This window comes from Aedes albopictus, chromosome 3, assembly GCF_035046485.1.
Source record: "Aedes albopictus strain Foshan chromosome 3, AalbF5, whole genome shotgun sequence".
NCBI classification, from domain to species: domain Eukaryota; kingdom Metazoa; phylum Arthropoda; class Insecta; order Diptera; family Culicidae; genus Aedes; species Aedes albopictus.
The window spans coordinates 284,165,653-284,187,557 of record NC_085138.1 but is presented as its reverse complement, the minus strand read 5'-3'; the positions used below and the strand labels follow the sequence as shown (position 1 = coordinate 284,187,557).

Here is a 21,905-nt window from a genome sequence, read left to right as displayed (position 1 = left end):
AAACAGTCCTTCAGAAACTCCTTTGGAATTTTCTTCGGATTTTCTTATTTTTTTCAGGAACTCCTATAGAAATTGAAAAAAAAAACTCAAGATATTCCTTCCGGATTTTCTCTAGTTTTCACCCAGCCATTCCTCCAAGAGAATCTTGCAGGATATTCTCCAGAGGTTCCTCCGGGTATTCGTCCTGAATTTACTGCAACTATGCTTTCTGAAAAATTTTTCCTTGATTTTTTTCAAAAGTTTCCAATAAAATTCTTCTGGTACTTTGGGGGGCTATCGACTGTGTCAGAAAAAGGGTTTGAAAGGCCCGAAACATTGGATCAGAATAAAAAAATAACGTTTTAACTGGTCTTTCGACTGTGAAAACCGAAAATCATGCAAATGTAAAATTCTGGGAATTCCTTCAGAGCTATCTAGAGGGTTCCTCCAGGTATTTCCCAGGAGCTCCTCCAGAAGTTTCTCCTAAAACTAGTGGAGAAGTTGCTTCAGAGAATTTTGTTCAGGGATGCCTTCAGGATATTTTTAAAAACATTTCTTGGAATCTCCACAAGTATCTCCAGGAATAACTTTAGATATTCCTTCAGTGAATCCTTGAAAAAACTCCCAGAGGAATCTCAAAAGGAATCCCAGAAGTTATTTCTAAAGGGACAGCAGGAGCAGTACCTTCTAGAACCTTCTAGAAATTTCTTCAGTAACCCCTGACATTTTCCCAATTAAAAAAAGTGTAGATGAATTTCTGGAAAAAAAACAGTGGAAGAGTTGCTAATAAAATCCCCCACTGACATTTATAAAAAAAATCTTTAAACTACTGATGGAGGCTCTGGAAACATTTCTGAGGAATTCCTAAAGAAGTTTCAGAAAGAATCCGTGGAGGAACTTCTGAATGAATCCTGGAAGAAATTATTTGATAAATTTTCTGAAGATATTCTTCTAACAAATCCCCGAAGGAATATTTGAAAGAACCTCGAAGAAATTCTAGAAGGTGTTCCTGAAGAAATCCCTTGAGCAATACTTGAAAAATTAGCTTGAAAACCCCATGGTTTCAGGAGTTTATTAGGGAATATTTAGAGGAATTCATGTAGAAATCACAATTCAAAATTCATGGATTTTCTGAAAAAAAATACCCGGAGAAAGTTGTTATTTTGTTAACAAAAATCCTGGATGAATGTCTAGAGACACACTTAAACTTCTTTAAAGCAGAGTAGGGAAATCTCATGACAAACTTCCAAAAGAATTTCTGAAGTGGTTTCTTGAAAAAAAAAGCTGGAAGAAATCCTGGAAGAATTTCCGAGAAAATACATAAAGGCATACACGGAGGACGTATGAATTTCTGCAGGAATATCGGGTGGAATACCTGCTCTGCCGTAATTCTGCAAAGTGACGTAAGCGACATGATAGTTTTGGCCCATTTTTTGGTTATTATGCATACAACTCTTGCTTATCCTCTAAGTTTCTTTCCATAGATGATAGATTACGTTTAGATCTTGCATTGTTAAACAGCTGTCATACCACAGTGTTATTTTAACACCAGATATTATATATAATGTACCAAAAAATATCGACATTTTCAATGGCGCTTACGTCACTTTGCAGAATTACGGCAGTGCATAGATCAATTTATTGAAGAGTTCCATAATGAATTCTTGAAAATACCGATGGAATGGAATCGTAAAAACATGGATAAATTTATGAAGGAGTACCTGGGGATATTTCTAAAAAGTCTATAAATGACGTCACGCTTTTAGCAGGGAGAGAAGCTTAACAAAGTTTGATGACCCATACCCAAATTTCAGAGATTTCAGACAAACGTTTGCCAATTCTGCGCGATGCTTTCTATAGACATCTTATCAATAGAGCAATTTAAAAAATCCAAAATATAAAATCTCAATATAAAGAATGAATTAATCACAGGAGACATTTTTAAAGAAATCTTTGGTGCAATTTCTAAAGGTAACTTGGGAGATATTTCTTAACGAATCGCTTGTGAATTATTCTGGTATCCTTGAATTTTTTTCTGAAAGACTTGGGTGATTTTTTGAAATAAATCCTAGATAAATTAAAGTATTTCTAGGAAAAAAAACGCTGTTAGAATGTCTGGAATCCGTAGATGGTTTTGTGGAAAAATCCCCGAAGAAATTTCTGAAATATATCATGACGAAATTTCTTAAGCATGGAGGATTTTCTAGGAAAAATCATGATGATATTTCTGGAGGTTGCTCTAGGGGAATTTCTAAAAACAAAAAAGGTTCTCAAGGAATCCGTGGAAAAATATTGAAAAGGAATTTATGGTGGAATCTCTAGACGAATTCCTGAAAATATTGAATATAATAAATATTCAATAGGATCAACATCCCTAAAGAATTTCTATCAGATTATGAGTAAAAATATGGTACATAAAGTTTTGAGAAAATTCTACAAAAAAATAAATGGAATTGCCGACTGTCTGAAAAACCCGCGTCTAGAAAATGCCCTATGAAATTTCTAGAGGATTCTCCGAAAAAAATTCCGCAAAACATATCGAAAAAAAATCATAAGAAGTAAAAGAGGAATTCTCGAAATTCCGACAAAATTTGAAAAGCATTTTCTGAAGGACTTCATGAAGGAATCTTCAGAATTTCTAAAACATATGACTTCAAAACAAATAATACTGATGCGATTCCGTATTCCGCATTGCGTTTGAAATTTGTATGGGATTTAGTATGGGAAAAAGTGCTTTTTTGCATTTTCTCATAAGGCCGTTACAAATATTTATTTCACTTTTTGTCCCACCACTCTTTCGCAGGTCGAGGGGGGGGATAAAAATAATAAAGCATTTAATCTGAAAAATATTAAAAACTCATCGGATTTGTAGAAGAATTTTTAGCAAGATTCGATATTTTGATAAATATTTTTTTATCTGCCCCCTCAGAATACCATTTTGAGCCAAACATTTTTGAAGGGGGGGGGGGGGGAGTGACAAAAAGTCAAAAAAAAATTTGTATCAGCCTAAGTCGAATTTTTTACTAGAACCATGTAACTGTTGACGTTGAAGTATACTCTAAGTGTCTAGGATATGCTGGAAAAAAGATTGTCGAAAATCGCAAAGTGATCTTGAGAAACTTCAGGGAAAAAAAATGTTGGTAATCAAATATTGAGATTTTATTATTTAAGATACTACTTTAGATCAGTGTTTCCCAAACTTTATGGAGGTATCGCCCCCTAAGAGCTTCAAAAAAACATTTTCGCCCTCCTAGTGAGATTTAATTTTTTGTAGTAGAAGGCTTAAACTGTGCTTAGCTGAAGCCTTCAAAAGCGCTACTGTGGCCAAGCTAGCAACTTTCATTGTCATTAAATTGTTTTGTAAATGCGTTGATTTTAATTTTAATGAAAAATACTGAATTTTAATCGTGCTGATTGATATTATATTTGTGCCTCCTTCTCATATAATTGTTGATTGAGCATTGATTAGTCGAGATAGAACGCACGCTGAAGATCTATGAACACTCGGTATTATTAACCATGTTTTACAATTGTTCCAAAAACGGAGTTTTTCCACGCCCGAGAGACAATGTTTGGTCACAAGTAGTGAAATAGGACTGCTGGGGAATTGGAAAACAATTACAAATATATATTATGTGTAAAAAGTACGACTCAGGAAAAGATCGATGTATTTTCAAATGTGGATACTTTTCTCAGCAATGGAAAAATAAAATAAGCCAGTGACCCAAATCAACAAGCTTCTTGTAAATTTGAATGCTTTCTGTGTTTTGAATAAATTGTCGAATAAATAAACATGCATCAAACTAAATTTTGAGGAAATTCAACGCAGTATTCTTACATGTTTTCAAATTGATTTCCAGAAAAGTTTGGAATTCCTCCGAGAAGCTCCGTTGAAACATTTTAAAACACTATGTGAAGTATTTGGTAAACACGGTATGTCGAATTTCATCAGAAAAGTGTTATGTATTTTTTCTAAACCTCATGTTTTTGATTGAAAAGTCTATGAATAAATTCACCTACGAATTAAAAACCAATTTTGCTCATCACATTGCGAAAAAAAAACTTTGTTCCTTTCATATTTTTTACAAAAAGTTTAATCACAATTCACAAATGTTCGCCATAGGAGTTTCTAAATCACAGAAATCCTTGTGTAACAGTCTGACTTGTTTTTTTTTTCTCAAAATTTCGTCAGAGGCCACATAAATACCAATAATTGTGTAAAATCAAGTCGATGTTTAAGTATGTTAGTTACAGCCTTCGTTCAATAATCTTGAACAAAACTTTTTGGAGATTTTGGCTTTCTCAGTCTAGGGAATCCAAACGATTAAATTGGCATTGGCAACAAAACTTAAACTGTCAGCTTAATTGTCAGGAAGTTTTTTTGATTCACTAAACATTCTTGACTTGTAATTCAATACTATTGATGTTTTCCAATCATTGGAAAAACTGCCCCCTTTTTAGTATTTTCGCCCCCCAAAATCGATTTTTTTAAAATTTTCACCCCCCAGGGCCTGGATTTCGCCCCCAAGGGGGCGTTTTTGCCCTCTTTGGGAATCACTGCTTTAGATGTTAAACGATAAGAACCCTCAGACGATCTGAACGCTATAACTTTTATCACAAGAGTCGGATCGCTCTGCGGTCTTCGACAGAGCTTTTCTGCACATCCAAGGCTATATTTTAACACCACGCTCATAATATCAAAGATAGCACAGAGCCACTTAAAAACGTATATACACTCCCGTTCAAAAGTTTGGGGTCACCCCCTCAAAAACATGCCATTTTTTTAGGCCCATATCTCCGCCAATTTGCGTCCGATTTCAAAACCATAGGTTTCATTCAAAAGATAATAAGTCAAAGAAACTTTGAACATGATTTAAAAGAAACTTTTTCAAAAAATTTTGTATGTAAACTTAACCCAAAGTTGCCAAATTTTCTAAAAAATGAATATAAACTTACGGCAGTGTCCCTGGAAGTTGGGTCGACCAAATTTTAAGATGAGAGCGGTAATATGACCCATTTTAAATTAGCTTTCAACTGCTTTTTACAGAACTTAGCTAAAAAATCTTGAAAAAAAAGTTATTAAGTAAATTAATCCTTTATGTCATCGACCAAAAGTTTGGGGTCACCCCTCAATATGGTGTATCGGCCAAAAGTTTGGGGTCACTTTCGTAAAACATGAAAAAGTGATTTGGTGATATCTTCGTCATCTATAGTTCAATTTTAATTATTTTTGGCTCATTTCAAAGATAATTTACTAAATTTACGTTTGATGTCTTCAACTTAACGTATTTAACGATTTTTGTATATAAAAATATTATGTAAAGTTAGCACATTTTACCACGCTTCAAAAAATGAGGCAACTTTACGTTAAGTTTTAGTATGTAAATTTCAACAAATATGTGTGGTTCAATGTCTATACAGTAAGTATCATTCATTTTGTTTCAAATAAGCCAAGAAGAATTAAAATTTAATGAAAGATGACAAAGATATCAACAAATCACTTTTCCATGTTTTACGATAGTGACCCCAAACTTTTGGCCGATACAGCATTTTGAGGAGTGACCCCAAACTTTTGGTCGATGAGATCAAGGATTAATTTACTTAATAACTTTTTTTTCTAGATTTTTCAGCTAAGTTCTGTAAAAAGCAGTTGAAAGCTAATAAAAAATGGGTCATATTACCGCTCTCATCTTAAAATTTGGTCGACCCAACTTCCAGCGACACTGCCGTAAGTTTATATTCATTTTTTAGAAAATTTGGCAACTTTCGGTTAAGTTTACATACAAATTTTTTTGAAAAAGTTCCTTTTAAATCATGTTTAAAGTTTCTTTGACTTATTATCTTTTGAATGAAACCTAGGGTTTTTAAATCGGACGCAAATTGGCGGAGATATGGGCCTAAAAAAATGACATGTTTTTGAGGGGGTGACCCCAAACTTTTGAACGGGAGTGTATTTATTGAAACAATGCATGATATAGTATACTACAGTATTGGTGCAATGCAGTTTTCTAAATAATCCTGGAATTTTAAACGCAGTTTTGTTATAGTTAAGAATGTCCAAAGTAGCCCCAACCAGTTCTATATGAGATGTGTCCGATTGGTGTATGAACAACTTTTTTGTTTATTGATGGATTTAGCTCAAATTTTGCATACATCCTACATACATACTCACCATTATTGTTTGTAAAAATTCTGGAAATCCATTGACTACTCTGGGAGTTATAATGTCATAAAGTTAAAAACCATGAAAAGTGTATAAATAAGCCGAGCACGACGGTACAGTTGTTTTGGACGTTAATATAGATTGAAAAAACTTTGTTCTGGGTTGCTTCACGATATAGGTACACATGCAGAACGAAGCATACTTCTGAATTATGGTCTCATTTTTTTTCTATTGCTTTCAAGATGTTATCAGACATGAGAACGTTTCACTGGCCTGTTTCTCAGCTTAATAATTTCAACGCATTTCCGCAACTACCAAATGCATCCTTACTTGACAGTTATTGTAACTTGTTGAGCCGTTCCAGCTCAAAGTATGACTTAATGAGTACCAAAACTTTTTGGACTGAAAAAATACCAACGAGTATTGCATGAGCCTCAAATAAACGTGTAAGTAAAAAAAAAGTATTCGCCACCTTATAATACTTTAACATACGGTGTTTTATGATTAGCAGGCTTCTTATGCACGCAAAGACCACCACAACAACAGCTTGTCTCTTTTTTTTTATTTAGACGAACCCCCAAAATTGCTCATAATGATCCCCGTTTACAAACCACTTAACGATCGTTTTCCGCTTTACAGGTCCGAAACCAAGCAGAAAAACAGTTTCGGGAGTTGCAAAAACAAGATATTATTTTCACAATTGACACCCTTGAACGGCACAGTAAACCACAACGTAACCACGATCTGTGATATTTACCACTTGGTAGGCATAGTAGGGTCTGGTGGTGCTGCGCTGCGCTCCGCTAGTAGACAACCGGCGTCGTAGTCATCATCGCAATCATCTGCGGCCAGCAGCGCGCGAGCAACAATGAATTTATGAACATTAGGCTGCATTTGTTGTGCCTATTCATGGCCGCTATTAATGCCTCTTTTGAACAGTCATCCCCGACCTGGAGAAGATTGTAATCTTGTATCTTGTGGCTGGCTTGGCTAGCCTGCTGACGACTGTCTGTTGTTGGAGTACAACAATATGTGCGGTAACGAGCACTTACTTTACCATATTGAGGCTTACGTCGCGGTGCATCTGACCGGCCATATGTGCGGCTTTTCTGGCGGGGCTTTGGAATTCATAAGGAGGCCGAAGAATCATCAAAACCACCGATATTGGTGTTATGTGTGCATAAGACAACGAATGCTCATTTGTTTATGTGCCTTTAATCTCTGTTGGTCATTTTCGCTTGACATCTCATAACATGTGTTGTGGCTGTCGGTTGAGTACCACTCACAGGGTGGAGAATTGAGGTTGCCTTCTTTGAACTCAAAGCGTAATTGGTCGCTTCGTCTGTAGAGGCTGCTTGATAACGATATATGAGCGTAAGAAGCAATAAAAAATCTAAGAGTTTTTCGAATGCTGTTTCGGTTTAGTATTAATTGAAATCAGTAACAAATTTTGAAAACGACGTATAAACAATGCTACACCATTGATTATACGTCGTTTTCAAAATTTAATACTGAAATATAGTTTGCGAACTGAGTACATCAACGTAAAAAAAATTTATGTAAACATCATTAACATGTTACATCTTCTTCTCACTGGCTTAACTCTATCTGGGACAAATCTTGTTTCTCAGCTCCGTGCTCTAGAAGCATTCCACAATTATATACTAAAGTCTTCAAAGTGATCATTTTTTGTCCTTTAATCGTGTGGTATACTCAGAAATAAAGGTAATTTCCTCTACGAAACGATATGGACCGTACTGGTTCAGATACCACATCAAAACCAAACACCCTTAGCATTTTCTTGCTATAACATTCTCGTTCAGATGAGATTTACGGGCTAAGATTTATAATAACTTTTGAGATTGTGTATATACCTACCTAGTTTATGGGAGATTGCGAAATAATGGAATAACCGTACGACAAAAACCCAATGTTTCAACATAGTGAAGTTTATTTATTCTAAAAGAAGCTGATCTCTATACACGTTTTCGGGTCGCTCACCCGCCGAGGAGAGCACAAGCAAAACATGAAAAAAGCAATAACAACCTTATCAAATTTATGCATGCATCGTCGCTTTTATACGAAAATGATGAAAATTATGTCGATTTCAAATTGGTCTCGCTGCGATCGTTTCGGGGGCTTTCACTGGATGCCCTCAAACGCAGCCATGATGTCTTCGATGGGAGAGGACGCGGACTACACGGCGTGCATACGGTAAGGCGGTGGTGGGAAGCAAGCGGGTTCGTGCAGGCGTCCAGGTTTTGACATTTTCATTCCATAATTGAAGCCTTTAGCTGCCTTCCAAGTCCCGGTCCTGTTCAACACTCCTTCAGCGAATACCTATCGCCTATCGTCATGCACAACACCGGGATGGATGATGAACGCGCGCATCAACAGCAGCGGTTCAAAACATCAACAACGTGTACGAAAAAAAAAAACAGGCAAGTGGAATAAATTAGACGTCCCGCAATGTGAGCGATCGGCGAGTGCGTTGCCAAACTTGGGCGAATGGTGTTTTGAACAGGTTTGTTTCGCTAGTAGGGAGAGACGAGGCCCTGGTAGGGTGGATCTTATTGGTGTGTCCATTCTAATCAAAACCACAATTTTTGAAGTGGTATTAAGCAGTTTATACAAATATACATACATTTATCTGTTTAACGTCGCATTTAGGATAAGACTTAACATCGACAGATTACGCTCCACCTGGTCCACTCATCATGCTCTCGGCGCTCCACACCTTCTTATGTTAACAGAATCAGTAAAGAAACATCAACTTTGCACCATTGTCGTCAGACATTCTTGTAACATGCCCTACCCAGCGTATCCTTCCGGCTTTGGCCACTTTCAGGATGCTGGGTTCGCCGTATAGTACAGTTAGCTCGTGGTTTATCCGAGTTGTTCTTCTGGAGCCTGCAATAGGCACGATTTCCAATGATAATGTGCCTTTCAATTTCTCGACTCGCGTTACATTCACTACTACCGTTATTGTCATTTGTCAATCGAAAAATATCCAAGGTAGACGCATTCCTGCACTACCCTATCTATCTTGACACTACTTCTTATACTGCTTCAGCTCTTTGACAGTTTCTTACGTCCTTCGTTCAAAATATAATAAATTTCTTGTAAATGAGTCTACATTCAGTCAGGCAATGGATCGCAAATCCGAAGACGGTGGGTCCAACTCCCCCTGTCGAGAAATTTTATTACCGCAACTTTCCAGGATAGTGTGCGACTCCAAACTCTGCTACGGGATAATACAACGAATTCGAAAGGATAGAGTACGTGTCCCAGCCAGGCGTCCCGGAAAGCTGGGAAGGGTGAGTCTGCCAACAAAAGTCTGGTGGAAGAGCTCCTTGGCGAAAGGATCGAGGTGAGGGCTCTTGTGGCAGATGCGACTCTGAAGGTAAAGAACCTAGATGAGGTCACTAAATCAGAAAAGCTCGTCACGGCCTTGCGAGGTGCAGGTGGCCACCGCAGCTGTTCGGCTACAGAAGGAGCTGGCAGAGACGCGGGTAGTCTTGGTTCAGCTATCAGTGGCGGACGTAAATAAGTCCGTTAAAGTAGTGAAAATCAAGGTGGGTTGGTCAGTATACCTTCTGACCTTTCATGAGCCACCAGAGGTTTGCTTCAGGTGTCTGGAAGCAGGACACAAGTCATGGGACTTCAAGGAAAAAAGGGGCCATATGAACGACGAGTAAATACCCCGTCCAGGAATAGGTGTCTACTATAGTATACCTTAAGGGCTTCGTGGTCGCCAAAGTGAACGGGGTGTTCTTCTGTAGCTGTTATAGGCATCCGCGGTGGTCGATCGAGCAGTTCACGACCGTGCTGACAGGACGAAGGCCGGTTGTGATAGCGGTTGACTTCAATGCCTGGGGAAGCCGTTTGACGAACCAGCGGGGTCAGATCCTGCTAGAGACACTGACCATACTAAATGTCAACCTGGCTAATGTCGATACCAAGAGAGTACCTTTAGTCGGAATGGTACGGAGTCAATTATTGACGTTACTTTTTGTAGTCCTGCCCTAACAAGTAGTTCGAACTGAAGAGTAGACGACAGCTTCACTCACAGCGATCATCTGGCGGTTCGCTACAGTATCGATTTCACCAACAGCAGGCAGCGGGTAGAGGAAGTGGCGGCTAGGCCAAGGCCAAGCCCTCGCAGGTGGAAGGCATCATACTTCGAGGAAGGGGTATTTAAGGAGGCTCTCCGCCGTGAGCGAAGCCTACTTGGTTTAGACGACGACGAGCTGGCCGCGGTGCTCTCGCCTGCATCTGATGCAACCATGCCTAGGCGAGTCAACCCTAGAAATGGGAAACCACCAGCTTGCTGATGGACTCAAGCGACTGCGCCGTGTCTGCCTACGGGCAAGGTGGCGGATGCAGCGAGCACAATCTGAGGAAGAACGAAACGAACGTCGGATGCGCGCAAAAGCGCGGCTTTTGCAGCGGCGAACATAAGACCGAGATAAGGGCAAGCAAAAAACCTGCTCCGAGAGTCTCTCTCTCTGTCAGAGTGCCAATGTGAATCCGTGGGGTGATGCCTACAGGATCGTGATGGCTAAGACGAGAGGTGTGATGGCTCGTACAGAGCAATCTCCAGAAATTTTGGAGGAGATCGTCGAGGGGCCTTTCCGCGTCATGATCCTAGTCCTTGGCCTCCTTTCGTAGGACAGCCGGGGACTGGGGCTGGCGATGAGGAGTTCCAAACCTCGCTTAAAAGTAATCATTGCAGAGGCTCCCGAGATGTTCAGGTCTGCCATGCAGAAATGCCTTGACGAGGGAGTTTTCCCAGAAGTTTGGAAGAGGCAGAATCTGGTTCTATTGCCAAAGGCGGGGAAACCACCCGAAGACTCGTCGGCAAATAGACCAATATACTTGATCGATACGGCGGCGAAAGTGCTCAAAAAGATCATCCTCAACAGGATGTTGAGGCACACCGACGGTGTAAATGGTCTCTCGAGCAGCCAGTTCGGCTTCCGGAAGGGGAGGTCAACCGTAGACGCTATCTTGTCGGTTACAGATACTACCGACATAGCGTTCCAGCGTAAGAGAAGGGGCATTCACTGGGTGTATGGAATGCGTTCAATAGCGCCAGTTGGCCGGCTATTACCGATGCGCTCCTTCGTCTGGGGATACCTGGGTACCTGTAAAGATTCTCGGAAGTTACTTACAGAATCGATTACTAGTTTACGACCCAGAGGTGAGTAGTAGTAGCAAGCGTAGGCGATTGATTGCACTATCACTTCGAAGCGTTCCGTCAAACACTTGGGTGTGATCTGGTGGGACAATCGACGAACTTCGCGTCATCACTTGTATGGTGTCTAACGGCATTCTTATCAAAGAGGACATATAGTGTTCCAACCAAAGGCAGGTGGACCCATAGGTTGATCCCGAGGGTAGATAGTTGTATTAACAGGGCCATGGGGAAGTAACATTCCATCTGACTCAGGTCCTTTCAGGCCGTCACTGCTTTCGACAGTATCTACATACATTGTTTCGGTTATGCGGATTCTCCCGAATATCCAGGTTGTGCTGGTTTAGAGGAAACGGCAGAACATGTTTTGTTTTTGTGCCCGTGTTCCCGTACAATACGTACCGCATGCTTGCCACATGCGGGGAAGAATTAACTCCGGACAATCTTGTCCAGAGGGTGTATAGAGATGAGTTTGGTTATTAAATGCATTTTCAACGGCTATCACCCACATCTTCTTAGAGATATAGAAGAGGTGGCGCGAGGACTCGGAGAATGGCTAGTGGAGACGCTATACAAGAGGTGGTCCAAGGGTTCAGAGTCGGCTACGTACACAAAAAAAAATCCGCACATATTTATTGGCAAAAATCCATCTTACTGCACTATTACAATCTAAATGCGCGCACATGAGCGTTATCTACGCAAGGTTGCACATAAAATCTAATAGTCCGATGGAAATTATGTGCAACGGCAAATATATTTCAAATGCGGTATTTGAATTTATGTGCGATGCATTTATTTTTCGAGTACAAAGCTTGATTGCAAAATTCTATGTGTGGGCACATGGAAACTAGATGCGGATTTTTCTTAGTGTAGGTTATGTCGGTCGAAATCGACCCTTACAGCGATTAAGTGGGTCTCCAGTTAGCTATGGATCGCCAACCCGGAGACGGCGGGTTCGATTCCCGTTCCAGTCGGGAACATTTTCCCGACTCCCTGGGCATAGTGTATCATTGTACTTGCCTCACAATATACAAATTCATGCAATGGCAGGCAAAGAAAGCACTTCAATTAATAACTGTGGAAGTTCTCAAAGAACACTAAGTTGAAGCGAGGCAGGCCAAGTCCCAGTGGTGACGTCGAGCCATAAAGAAGAAGAAGAAGCGATTAAGTGGTTACAAATAGAATATTCTGGTAGCGTTGCTACACACTTAATTGAGATTGCCGGGATATCAGCATTTTCTCATTCTTTTGCCGAGATTTGCACAGCCGAGCAATCAGCAAACAACAATTTTGCCGGGATCTCAGCAATTTTGACAGTTCAATGCTGAGATTCGGCAAACATTTTGCTGAGAGTCAGCTAACAAACGTCACTTTTTGCTGGGATATCAGCTAATAGTTTTACTGAGCACACGGCTGTGCGCGTTTTTGCCGAGCCCGCAATTCTGTTTTGAGTGTGTACCGTGGCATCAGTCTACTGGGTTGAATCCGAGCTCGCGGTTGGAAAGAGGTCCCCGGTACAGGCCGTGGCAGGTGGAGGCCCCACTGTTAGCAACTCCTTCTGGTGCTAGCTGTAAGAGGTGAGCCGCAGCAGGTCAAATCACGTCGCACTCCAGTAACAGTTCTTGATGCTTTGCAGAACAGTTGGGCGTGGGCGTGGTGGTTGATCCTGCCCGCCTTCCGAGGACAAAAGGAGTGGTAAGGACCGCCCGGAATACTGGCTAAGCACCAGCACACTCCCCGAAGCGAGTCATCGATATTCGTTGCAGCAGGTTGCGCAGCTAACCTTGAGGATTCGATGTGTACTAAATAGCCCCTCTCTGAACCTGAAACAATGCCTTCTTAATGATATCGGAAAGATAAAGGATTTGGCGACCATGGGAATGTTGTTTAGTGGGCTGAGGAGTTTCTCTAGACAGAGTGTTTGAGGCTGTTTTAGGGGGCCTCTCCATAAACTACGTAGCCTCTTATGAGGGGAGGGGAGATCTGGTCAAAGTTCACGCTCCATACAGATTTCGAACATTTTGTAAGGACAAAAGTCTACGAGGAGGAGGGGAGTCTGAGATGACCAAAAATAAGCCTACGTAGTTTATGGACTGCGCCCAGGGAAGTTCCAGGGGATTTTAAAAAAGTTTATGAGGGTTTCAATGGGCTTTCATCACGTTTCAAGTGGTTCCAAGATTCATTAGAGTAATTGTGGTGCCCCATATGCCTGGGAGTATTGTGCTATTCCGTGCTGTGAATGCATGGCTCCTGTGTGGAGTGGGCATAGCAGCATAACCGATCGCGTTCATCACTGTTTCGCACAAAAACGTACTGACAAACACTTCTTCCCGAGACAACTGTGGAAGTGCTGTGGATTCCAGGTCTTTAGTTGGAACGGTTGTCGAACTAACTTTACTTTCTATATCCGATGACCGTAAAGATGTGGCCGGGGCCGTTATTGACTTTTTGAATGTCGAGCTCTCGAACTGTGCACATTGAGAATGGTAGGCTAGTCCCAAGTCCCATTCATTGGTTCTCTGTGTAACTTCGATTGTTCTGGTGCTGACCAATTACGTAGTAACAACTACGATGTGTACGGTTTTTTTTTGCTTTTTGTGGTACGCTCTAAAAATGGCGTCCTACAAAAATTTCCCTGGAACTTCCCTTGAAATTCTTTAAGGGAACGTCCATAAATTACGTCACGCTTTAAGAGGGGAGGGGGGGTTCAGCAAAGTGTGACGACCCATACAAAAATTTTAGAGGTCCCATACAAAAAGTGTGACATAGGGGGGAGGGGGGGTTGAAAATTGCCGATTTTTGCGTGACGTAATTTATGGACGTTCCCTAATTCTACCTGAAATCCCTTCAAACGTCTCTGAAGCCCCCAAGAAATGTCCTTTGAAACCCCCTGCAACGCCACTGAAAGCTCTGAAAACCCCCTGAAACCTTGAACCTGAGATCCTGAACTTATAGTGTCTAAGTCCAAGCCCATTGTTACCCATAAAACTTAGCCGAAGTCATCATCCCTCTAGGTAACTAGAACTCTGATGTATATCAGAAATTAAATGTGCCTACTCACTAGCTCCGCCTATCGCCTAGTAGTGGAATATGGTTTCATGACTGAGCAACTGTAAGCACTTAACCTTTCAGCTGAACACCTATTCTTTCTAAGTAATTAGATTCCGGAGACAGATACACGCTTACTCATTTTTGTGTACGAGTGGAACAGTCTCCACCGCTGTGTCAGATGTGCAATGTACAATATTTACAGAAATTGATTCGTTGGACCACCCTAACCACCGGACTTTTCACATCATCAATCGCCCGATCCAGCAAAGCCCTTGGGCCGTTAAGAATTTGAGGATACGTGCGTGCACCCAATGAAATCTAACGTGTTCTTCACGATTCGTTCAATGGCCGGGAGACATCAGGCAAGCAAAAATAAAAAATAAAAAACACATAATTCCAATCGCCATAGGCCGATCATCAACGTTCTGAGGACGATGACGACGACGACGACGACGACGACGGATGGCTCGCGAACTGGTTCCCATCCCTTAGAGACTGTGTGTGATGACTGAACTTGAACCCATCAAAAAGGAAAACGGGTTTCGCGCGATGCTATGCAGCACAATGCACATGCAACGCACGTACGTACCAAGTCGATACCAGCCCACTATAGTTACGGAGTAATACCTACTGATGAGCGATCCCGATGATGGTGATGGAAATTTTTGGACAGGTCTGAAATTTTTGATGAAATTATGTTGTCTGGCGTGTTTTCCCTTTTGCAGCGGGTGGGTGGGCGATAGGAGGAAGATGGGAACTGGAGCACCCAAAGCTGCATAGAGAGATAGGCTGGGATTGTTGAGGGAACAGAGAGATGGTGGCAAATTCGCATAATTTATTTCAACATTCGCCAGTTTGTCTGCCGAACAGGATGTGTCATGTAAATGGGAAAAGTGGATGTTTTTCAGTACCCATGCGTTTTCATGAAGTTTGATGCCCACATGAATGGGGAAATGTTACGATATTTGATTGCGATAGTTTTTAGCAACCTTGGTCATTTAGCAACTCTGATCCTACACTAGAGTAACTAAAGTTTCTTTGTTGAGAGTAAAAAGCTCTGAATTTTAAAACTATACCCTTGAAGTTTAAATTGTAGTCCTCCACCATTTTTATACAATGATAAATAGTGGATACACTTGAGAGTCATTGATAGCAACAGCATTTCTCCGATCATAATCAATTTATCCATTGATTAACATTCCTCCATGCATCAAATCGTATGTCCTTCACCTTTCCTGAGTGATCTTTTCCCAAGAACAAATTTTTCCGATCGGTTGGTTCATCACCCTCATCAAGAACAAGATACATTGTCGTGTTCTTGTCGTGTTTTGCATAAGTCAAGCATTGATTTAAGAAGTCTCAAATAAACGTACACGCGCACAACTTCCTTCGAACCTGCAACGTACACGTATACTTCCAAGCTCCGTCGGTTGTTAAAGATATGCAGCCCTTCATGCGAAGCCAGCATATTTCTACGCCGAAGGGTAAACGCAACGCACTCGATCCAAACTCATCATTATCCATCATTCGTTCCTCGCCACTCGCTAAAAGAACCTGACTGGACCCTGAAAACTTTGATTCCCTTTTGGTTTCCCTTTTTTTTTCGACTGTTTATGTTGTGTCGTCCTTCTTCGGGTTTCGCCCTTGGGAGGATTTCCTCCACCAACCGCGCACCACGGTCTCGGGAAGCATCGAAGCATTCCCCAACGAACTGGCTGCCGGATGACTTGCGCGATCGATTTGAAGTGTATGTTGATTAGGCACACTGAGTTCTGCGAGAAATTGGATTCAGTTGAAACAGGAAAAAAACACCTGGCCGTTGCTTAGGCGTGGCCAGATGATTTAGGGTTTTCTGTGTTTAAAAGTTTTTTTTTTCTTAATTACAGATGTTTTTTTTTTACTTTTATTGAATTTATTGCTGGTTAAATAAGCAATAATGCCATAATTATTTAAAGCTTGTACATGTAATTATGATTTTTTGCACGTAATGCACGTTAAATGTTGATTTTGCGTTAGCACACTTGTTGTAAATTCAGTCATTCCATGACAAAAAAATAGATTCGAAAATAAAAGTGCTCCGATATTGCTCAAATTCGGTAGGATGATCTCAACCGAAAATAATAAGACCTGTATTTTTTTTGTTTCGCCATAAGGGTAATAATAGGGTGTCCCAAAAAATGACATTTCTCTTTTTTTTTAATTTTCGATCCGTCATAACTTTTAAACCCCTTGATGGGTTTTCAATCTTTTTCACGTATGAAAAGATTATTAGCTCTAGATCTAATAAAAAAATATCGCGATACAAAATAAGTTAACTTTGATATGCAAAAATGGTCAAAATATCAGTTTTTTTATGATTTTTACAATATTGGCCCAGAACGACTATACATTTTTTTTTATATTTTTTCAACGAAAGTTTAACTACGTATTTCCAGCAGTTTGTTCTCTTCGTCGTCGAAGGTTTTTTAAATCCTGTTGAACTCAGAATTGGCCACAATTTCTTCCCAACCCAGCTGAGTTATATGCCCAAATTGCAGGCGATTTGGCCCACAAAAACCCCCCATAACGAAAAGAACAAACCTGCCGATAATACTCTTCTTTAACTTTCAAACATTAAAAACGTTCTTCAAGTTGTTTTGAAATTGCATTTTTTTTTGAAAATTTTAAGTTTTGTACTCATATACGTATAGAATGACCATGCGTCTCCATCACTTTTAAAATGTCGTTTATTTTATTAACTTAATTTTATTTTTATGCGTATACAGCCATGGGCTACTGGGTGATCTTCAGTTAGTAAAAAAAACAACCAGCGAATTCGCTTGCTGCAGAGTAATAACCCTCCAAGAATTTCTTCAAGCATTCCTTCAGAAGTTCCTTCTGAATTTCTCCATCAATTTCTTCTGATTTTCTTACTGAAGTTTCCTCTCATATTTTTTCTAAAGTTCTGTCTAAGATTCAGACAGGAGCTCCTTCTGGAACTTCTCCAGGAGTGCCTTCAGAGATTGATCTAAGAGCACTATTCATCGATAATAGCTAAGGGCCTGTCCATAAACTACGTAGACTCTTAGGGGGGACGGGGGGGGGGGTCTGGCCGAAGTCTACGCTCCATACAAATATCGAAAATTTTGTATGAACAAAAGTCTACGAGGGGGGAGGGGGGGGTCTGAGATGGCCCAAAAAAGTCTACGTAGTTTATGCAGAGCGCCTAAGGCTAATCGTCAGTTGGGCTTCATTGCAAAAATCGCCAAGGACTTCACTGATCCTCACTGCTTGAAGTCATTGTACTGTGCGCTGGTACGACCGATTCTCGAAACCGCATCTGTTGTTTGGACGCCAAATGATGTTACTTGGACTTTGAGAATTGAACGAGTTCAGCGAAGATTCATCCGATTGGCTCTACGACATTTACTTTGGCGTGATCCACTTAACCTTCCAGCATATCCAGCTAGATGCAGACTGCTTAGCATGGACACCCTTGCGAAAAGGCGGAAAATACAACAAGCGATGTTTGTTGCTAAACTGCTGAGGAATGACATCGATTCACCTCGTTTGCTGTCAATGCTTGATATTCGTGCCCCACAACGATCTCTACGGAATTGGTCATTGCTACAGTGTAGATTTCACCAAACTACGTACGGCTATAATGAACCGATGACATCAATGGTTAGAACGTTCTCGTTGGTAGAGAGCTTTTTTGACTTTGGAGAGACATTAATGCGTTTCAAAAATAAGATAAGTCGTTTGTCTGTTTTATAATTTGTTCTTGTGTTAATATTAGGATTTTTATTCATTAAGACTTTGTAGTCAGATGGATTATAACAAATAAATAAATAAATTCCTAAGATTTCTCCAGAGGTTCCTTCTAGAAACCCCCAGGAGTTCTTGCTGACCATACTCCAGCAGTTTCTTCTGGTGTTCCTCCAGGAACTAAATCGTGGAACCCACAAGAAGTATCTTCTTGAATTCGTCAACAATTTACTTAGGAGTTGCTTTTTTAATAATTCCTCCAGCAGTTTCTTCTTGTAAGGGTTTAAAAGTTTCTTTTGTGATTTTTCAAGAAGCTGTTTCGGAGACTCCTGATGGAGTTTCTTAGAGTCTGTCTTCGATTCCTCCAGAAGCTCTTTCGAGGATTCCGTCAGAGTTCCTTTACGAATACCTTCTTGAGTTCCTTCTGGGATGCCTCCAAAATTTTCCAAGATTGACCAAATGTTGCTTCTGGGATTTATCCATGAGTTCTTTCAAAGATTTATCCGTCTGGAAATTTCAATCGTGATTTCTTCCGGAATTCACTCCTTTCTTTTTAGATTTCTTCAAAAATCTTCTGGGATCTTTAAGGAGTTTCTTCTGAAATTCCTCCTTTGAAAATTCCGTGTTTTCTCCAGGAATTCCTTCCGGGATTCTTCCAGGATTCTGTTCTTGGAATCGCAGAGAAACTTTTTGTACTCCTTTAGTAGTTTCTCTGCGATTTCTCAAGAAGTTTCTTCTCACGTGTCTTCAAGAGTTCTTTCTGGGATTGATCCAGGAGATCTTTCTTGGATTTCTCCAAGAACTTTTTGCGAAATTTTTCATTAGCTCTTATCGGGATTACTCCAGGAACTCCTTCTAGAATTTCTTCATGAATTTCTCCCATACTTTCTTGTGGCCTTCCTTCAGGATTTTCTCCGGAGATTACACCAAAAGTTCCTTGTTCCTTTCAGGAATTTCTTTCAGGGATTTATTCCAGGTTTCCTCCAGAAGTGTTCTCCAGGATTGCTTAGGAAGTTCCTTCCAGGCATTCTTTCAGAATTTGCAAGAATTCGTTCAGGAAAGAAACTTCTTGTGAGATTCCTCTTAGAATTTATTCCTGAATTATTTTAGGAGCTTTTTCCGAGATTACTTCCGGGATCGCATCCCGGCGTTTTTCTCCATTCCCCAAAATTGTTTTATGGAATATCTCCAGAAGTATTGTATAAATTCCTCCGGGTATTCGTGCTAGGTTTCCTTCAAAAGCTCCTTCTGAGATTACATTTCTCCAGAATATCCTTCTGGGAATCCCGGTAAAAGTACTTCTTAAGACATTCCAAAAAGAATCATAGAGGGAACTTCTTTAGGGATCCTGGATAGACCCCTAGGAAAATACCCAAGTAACATACTTGTCACAGAAGAGTCACGGCTACGCAGGTTTTTGTTGCGCAGAAGTCATTGTGACTTACTTCTAGCAAGCAAGTGTTTATTTGTTAGAAGTAAGTCACAGTGACTTCTGCGCAACAAAAACCTGTGCCGCCGTGACTCTTCTGTGACGATTGTGTTACTTGGGTATAAATCACTCACATAAAATCACGTTGGAGTTTTCCAGAGTTACTCCGGAATTTCCTTGGAATCTCAAGAAACTCCTTGAAAATCCCAGAAGGCTCTTAAAAAATCATATAAGGAAGAAATGAAATGAGAAGAGAAATACCGGAAGAAACCACGGTTTAAACTTTCAGAATGAGGAATCTTTGTAGGAACTTTTGGATAAATCCCAGAATCAGCTTTTGGTCAATCTTGGAATACTTTGGAGGAATCCTTGAGTGCCTTAAGGAGGTATTCGTGAAGCAACTCTTAGGGAATCCTCGAAGAAGCTCCTGGAGGAATCCAAGACTGACTCTTAGAAACTCCTTTAGGAATCTCAGAAAGAACTTCTTGAAAAATCACAGAAGAAATTTTTGAAGCATTACCAGAAGGAACTGCTGGAGGTATTCTCAAAAAAGTGGAAAGCTTAAGGAACTTTTTCACGAAGCCAAGAAGAAACTTCTTGTGGATTTCCAGATTCAATTCCTGGAGGAACACCAGAAGAAACTGATGGAGTAATTTAAGCAGGAACTTGTAACAGTACCATGAATTAATTGAGATAAAAGTTGTACAGACCACCAGAGATAAATGAATTTCACTATTGGATTACCCCTTGAAATCAATATTTGAATTTGAGTATCTGAGAAGCGTAGAACTCACTGAGTTCCCTTGCCACACACCGCAGACCACAAACTAAATGAGTTCCTGAGAGATCTCTGGCGCCAAATTAGAAACCTTTAGCCAAGCGACCATGTGATGATCTACGGGCATCGACCTGTCCAAGTTCTATTCAAGTATCGTTGACCCGACCTACCTTTGAATATCTTCGGGTGGGCAATGAATTGGAAGTTCGGATCTACTTTGGGGAAAGGGGATGCTTTCTCCCGACAATTAAGGATTTTGGTGTGCGTGAAGGCGAATTTTAGTTCTTCGCGAAATTAACTTCGTTAATTTCACGTAATATCCGGGGACGAATATTTTTAGAACTCGCGCTTTATCTGAGGACCTTGAGACTTTGCTCGATCACTTCGTTCAGGTCCGCGGAAGAGTCGAGAACGGTCCGAGCAGTAATTCGCGCCGTGGTGTGTTCAAGAAGGTGAACTTAGTTCAAGTGTGAAAGTGCTTCTACTTTACTAATTTAGATTATCCTGTTTAATTTCCCTCCAAATAGTTAGTTTAGCTAGGCAAGTAAAGTGCATAGTGCAATTTTGGCGGTTTTCTGGTGCGAGCGTAGACTTGCGGATAAAGCGGTAAGGCATATGTGCATAGTAGTATCACGTGCGGTGTTCAATACCCGGCATTGGTGTCTTTTTGTTAGATTTGTGGCAAGTTGCGGAAGCCCGGCACACCACCACCCCCACGTTTTAAGAACGACCGTTTTCGTCCCGCCTTCCTGCTACGAAGACGTGTACCCGGCGGTACACGTGGCCGGAGAGGGCAGCGCACGTTATTCCCGCGCCCTAGGCAGGGCAGTAGCAACGGGTCCGGCTTTGAGCCGGCCATTTCCATCAACGAGAGTGTCCCGAGTGGAAACCTACGTCCAAAAAGTTTTTTCGATCGGATTCGATCCTACGACGACCAGCGTGGCAAGCACGACCGAGTCCACTGCACCACCGGCGGTGACGATCGTCGGTGCGACGGCCGTACCCCGTCGAGAAGACCACAGATCCCCGTGGGAGGCGCCGTTTGAGAACGGCCACACCAGCGTAGTCGAGTAGGAGATTCCCACCAGGAGTCAACGGGAGAGCGCGTTTTGCACGCGCGCAGAATTGTACCGTAGCCGCAAATGCCCCCACGAAGTACAGCGTCCAAACTGTAAGTAGCATGCATGCTTTTCTTTTCCCATGCGCATGGTGAGATCTTGCCCCTAGCCTTAGCCAATCTAGCTAGCGTGGCCGCTGCAAATTAGCCTCTACCGTTAGCCATACGCGTAAGCGCCCGGCAGTAGGCTGCAGCATAAAATTTGACTTGCCCCTTGGCAAATGAACACCGCACCGCACATTTTTTGAGTACCGCACAAATGAACTTTAGCTAGTGAGGGAGAGGGAAATGAAGTAGAATAGGCCTAGAATAAGTACACGTGAATTCGATGTCGATAAAGCAGGAGTGTAAATATAGATAAGATGCTGAATTGGTTCCAATAAATGGGTTTTAGTTACACGGCAACACCAATGTATTTGAACACTAATGGGAGAAGTCTGAAGC

The 21,905-nt window shown here is 41.0% G+C and overlaps 1 protein-coding gene across 1 annotated transcript; it reads left to right on the top strand.

Moving 5' to 3' along the window:
- Positions 1 to 9,558: 9,558 nt before the first annotated feature.
- Positions 9,559 to 21,532, top strand: LOC134290760 (uncharacterized). The gene is made up of 4 exons (XM_062857953.1): positions 9,559 to 9,717; positions 20,627 to 20,796; positions 20,876 to 20,950; positions 21,019 to 21,532. Exons 1-4 carry the CDS (start codon positions 9,559 to 9,561, stop codon positions 21,416 to 21,418), a joined length of 804 nt encoding a protein of 267 aa, XP_062713937.1. The 3' UTR covers positions 21,419 to 21,532.
- Positions 21,533 to 21,905: the final 373 nt, after the last annotated feature.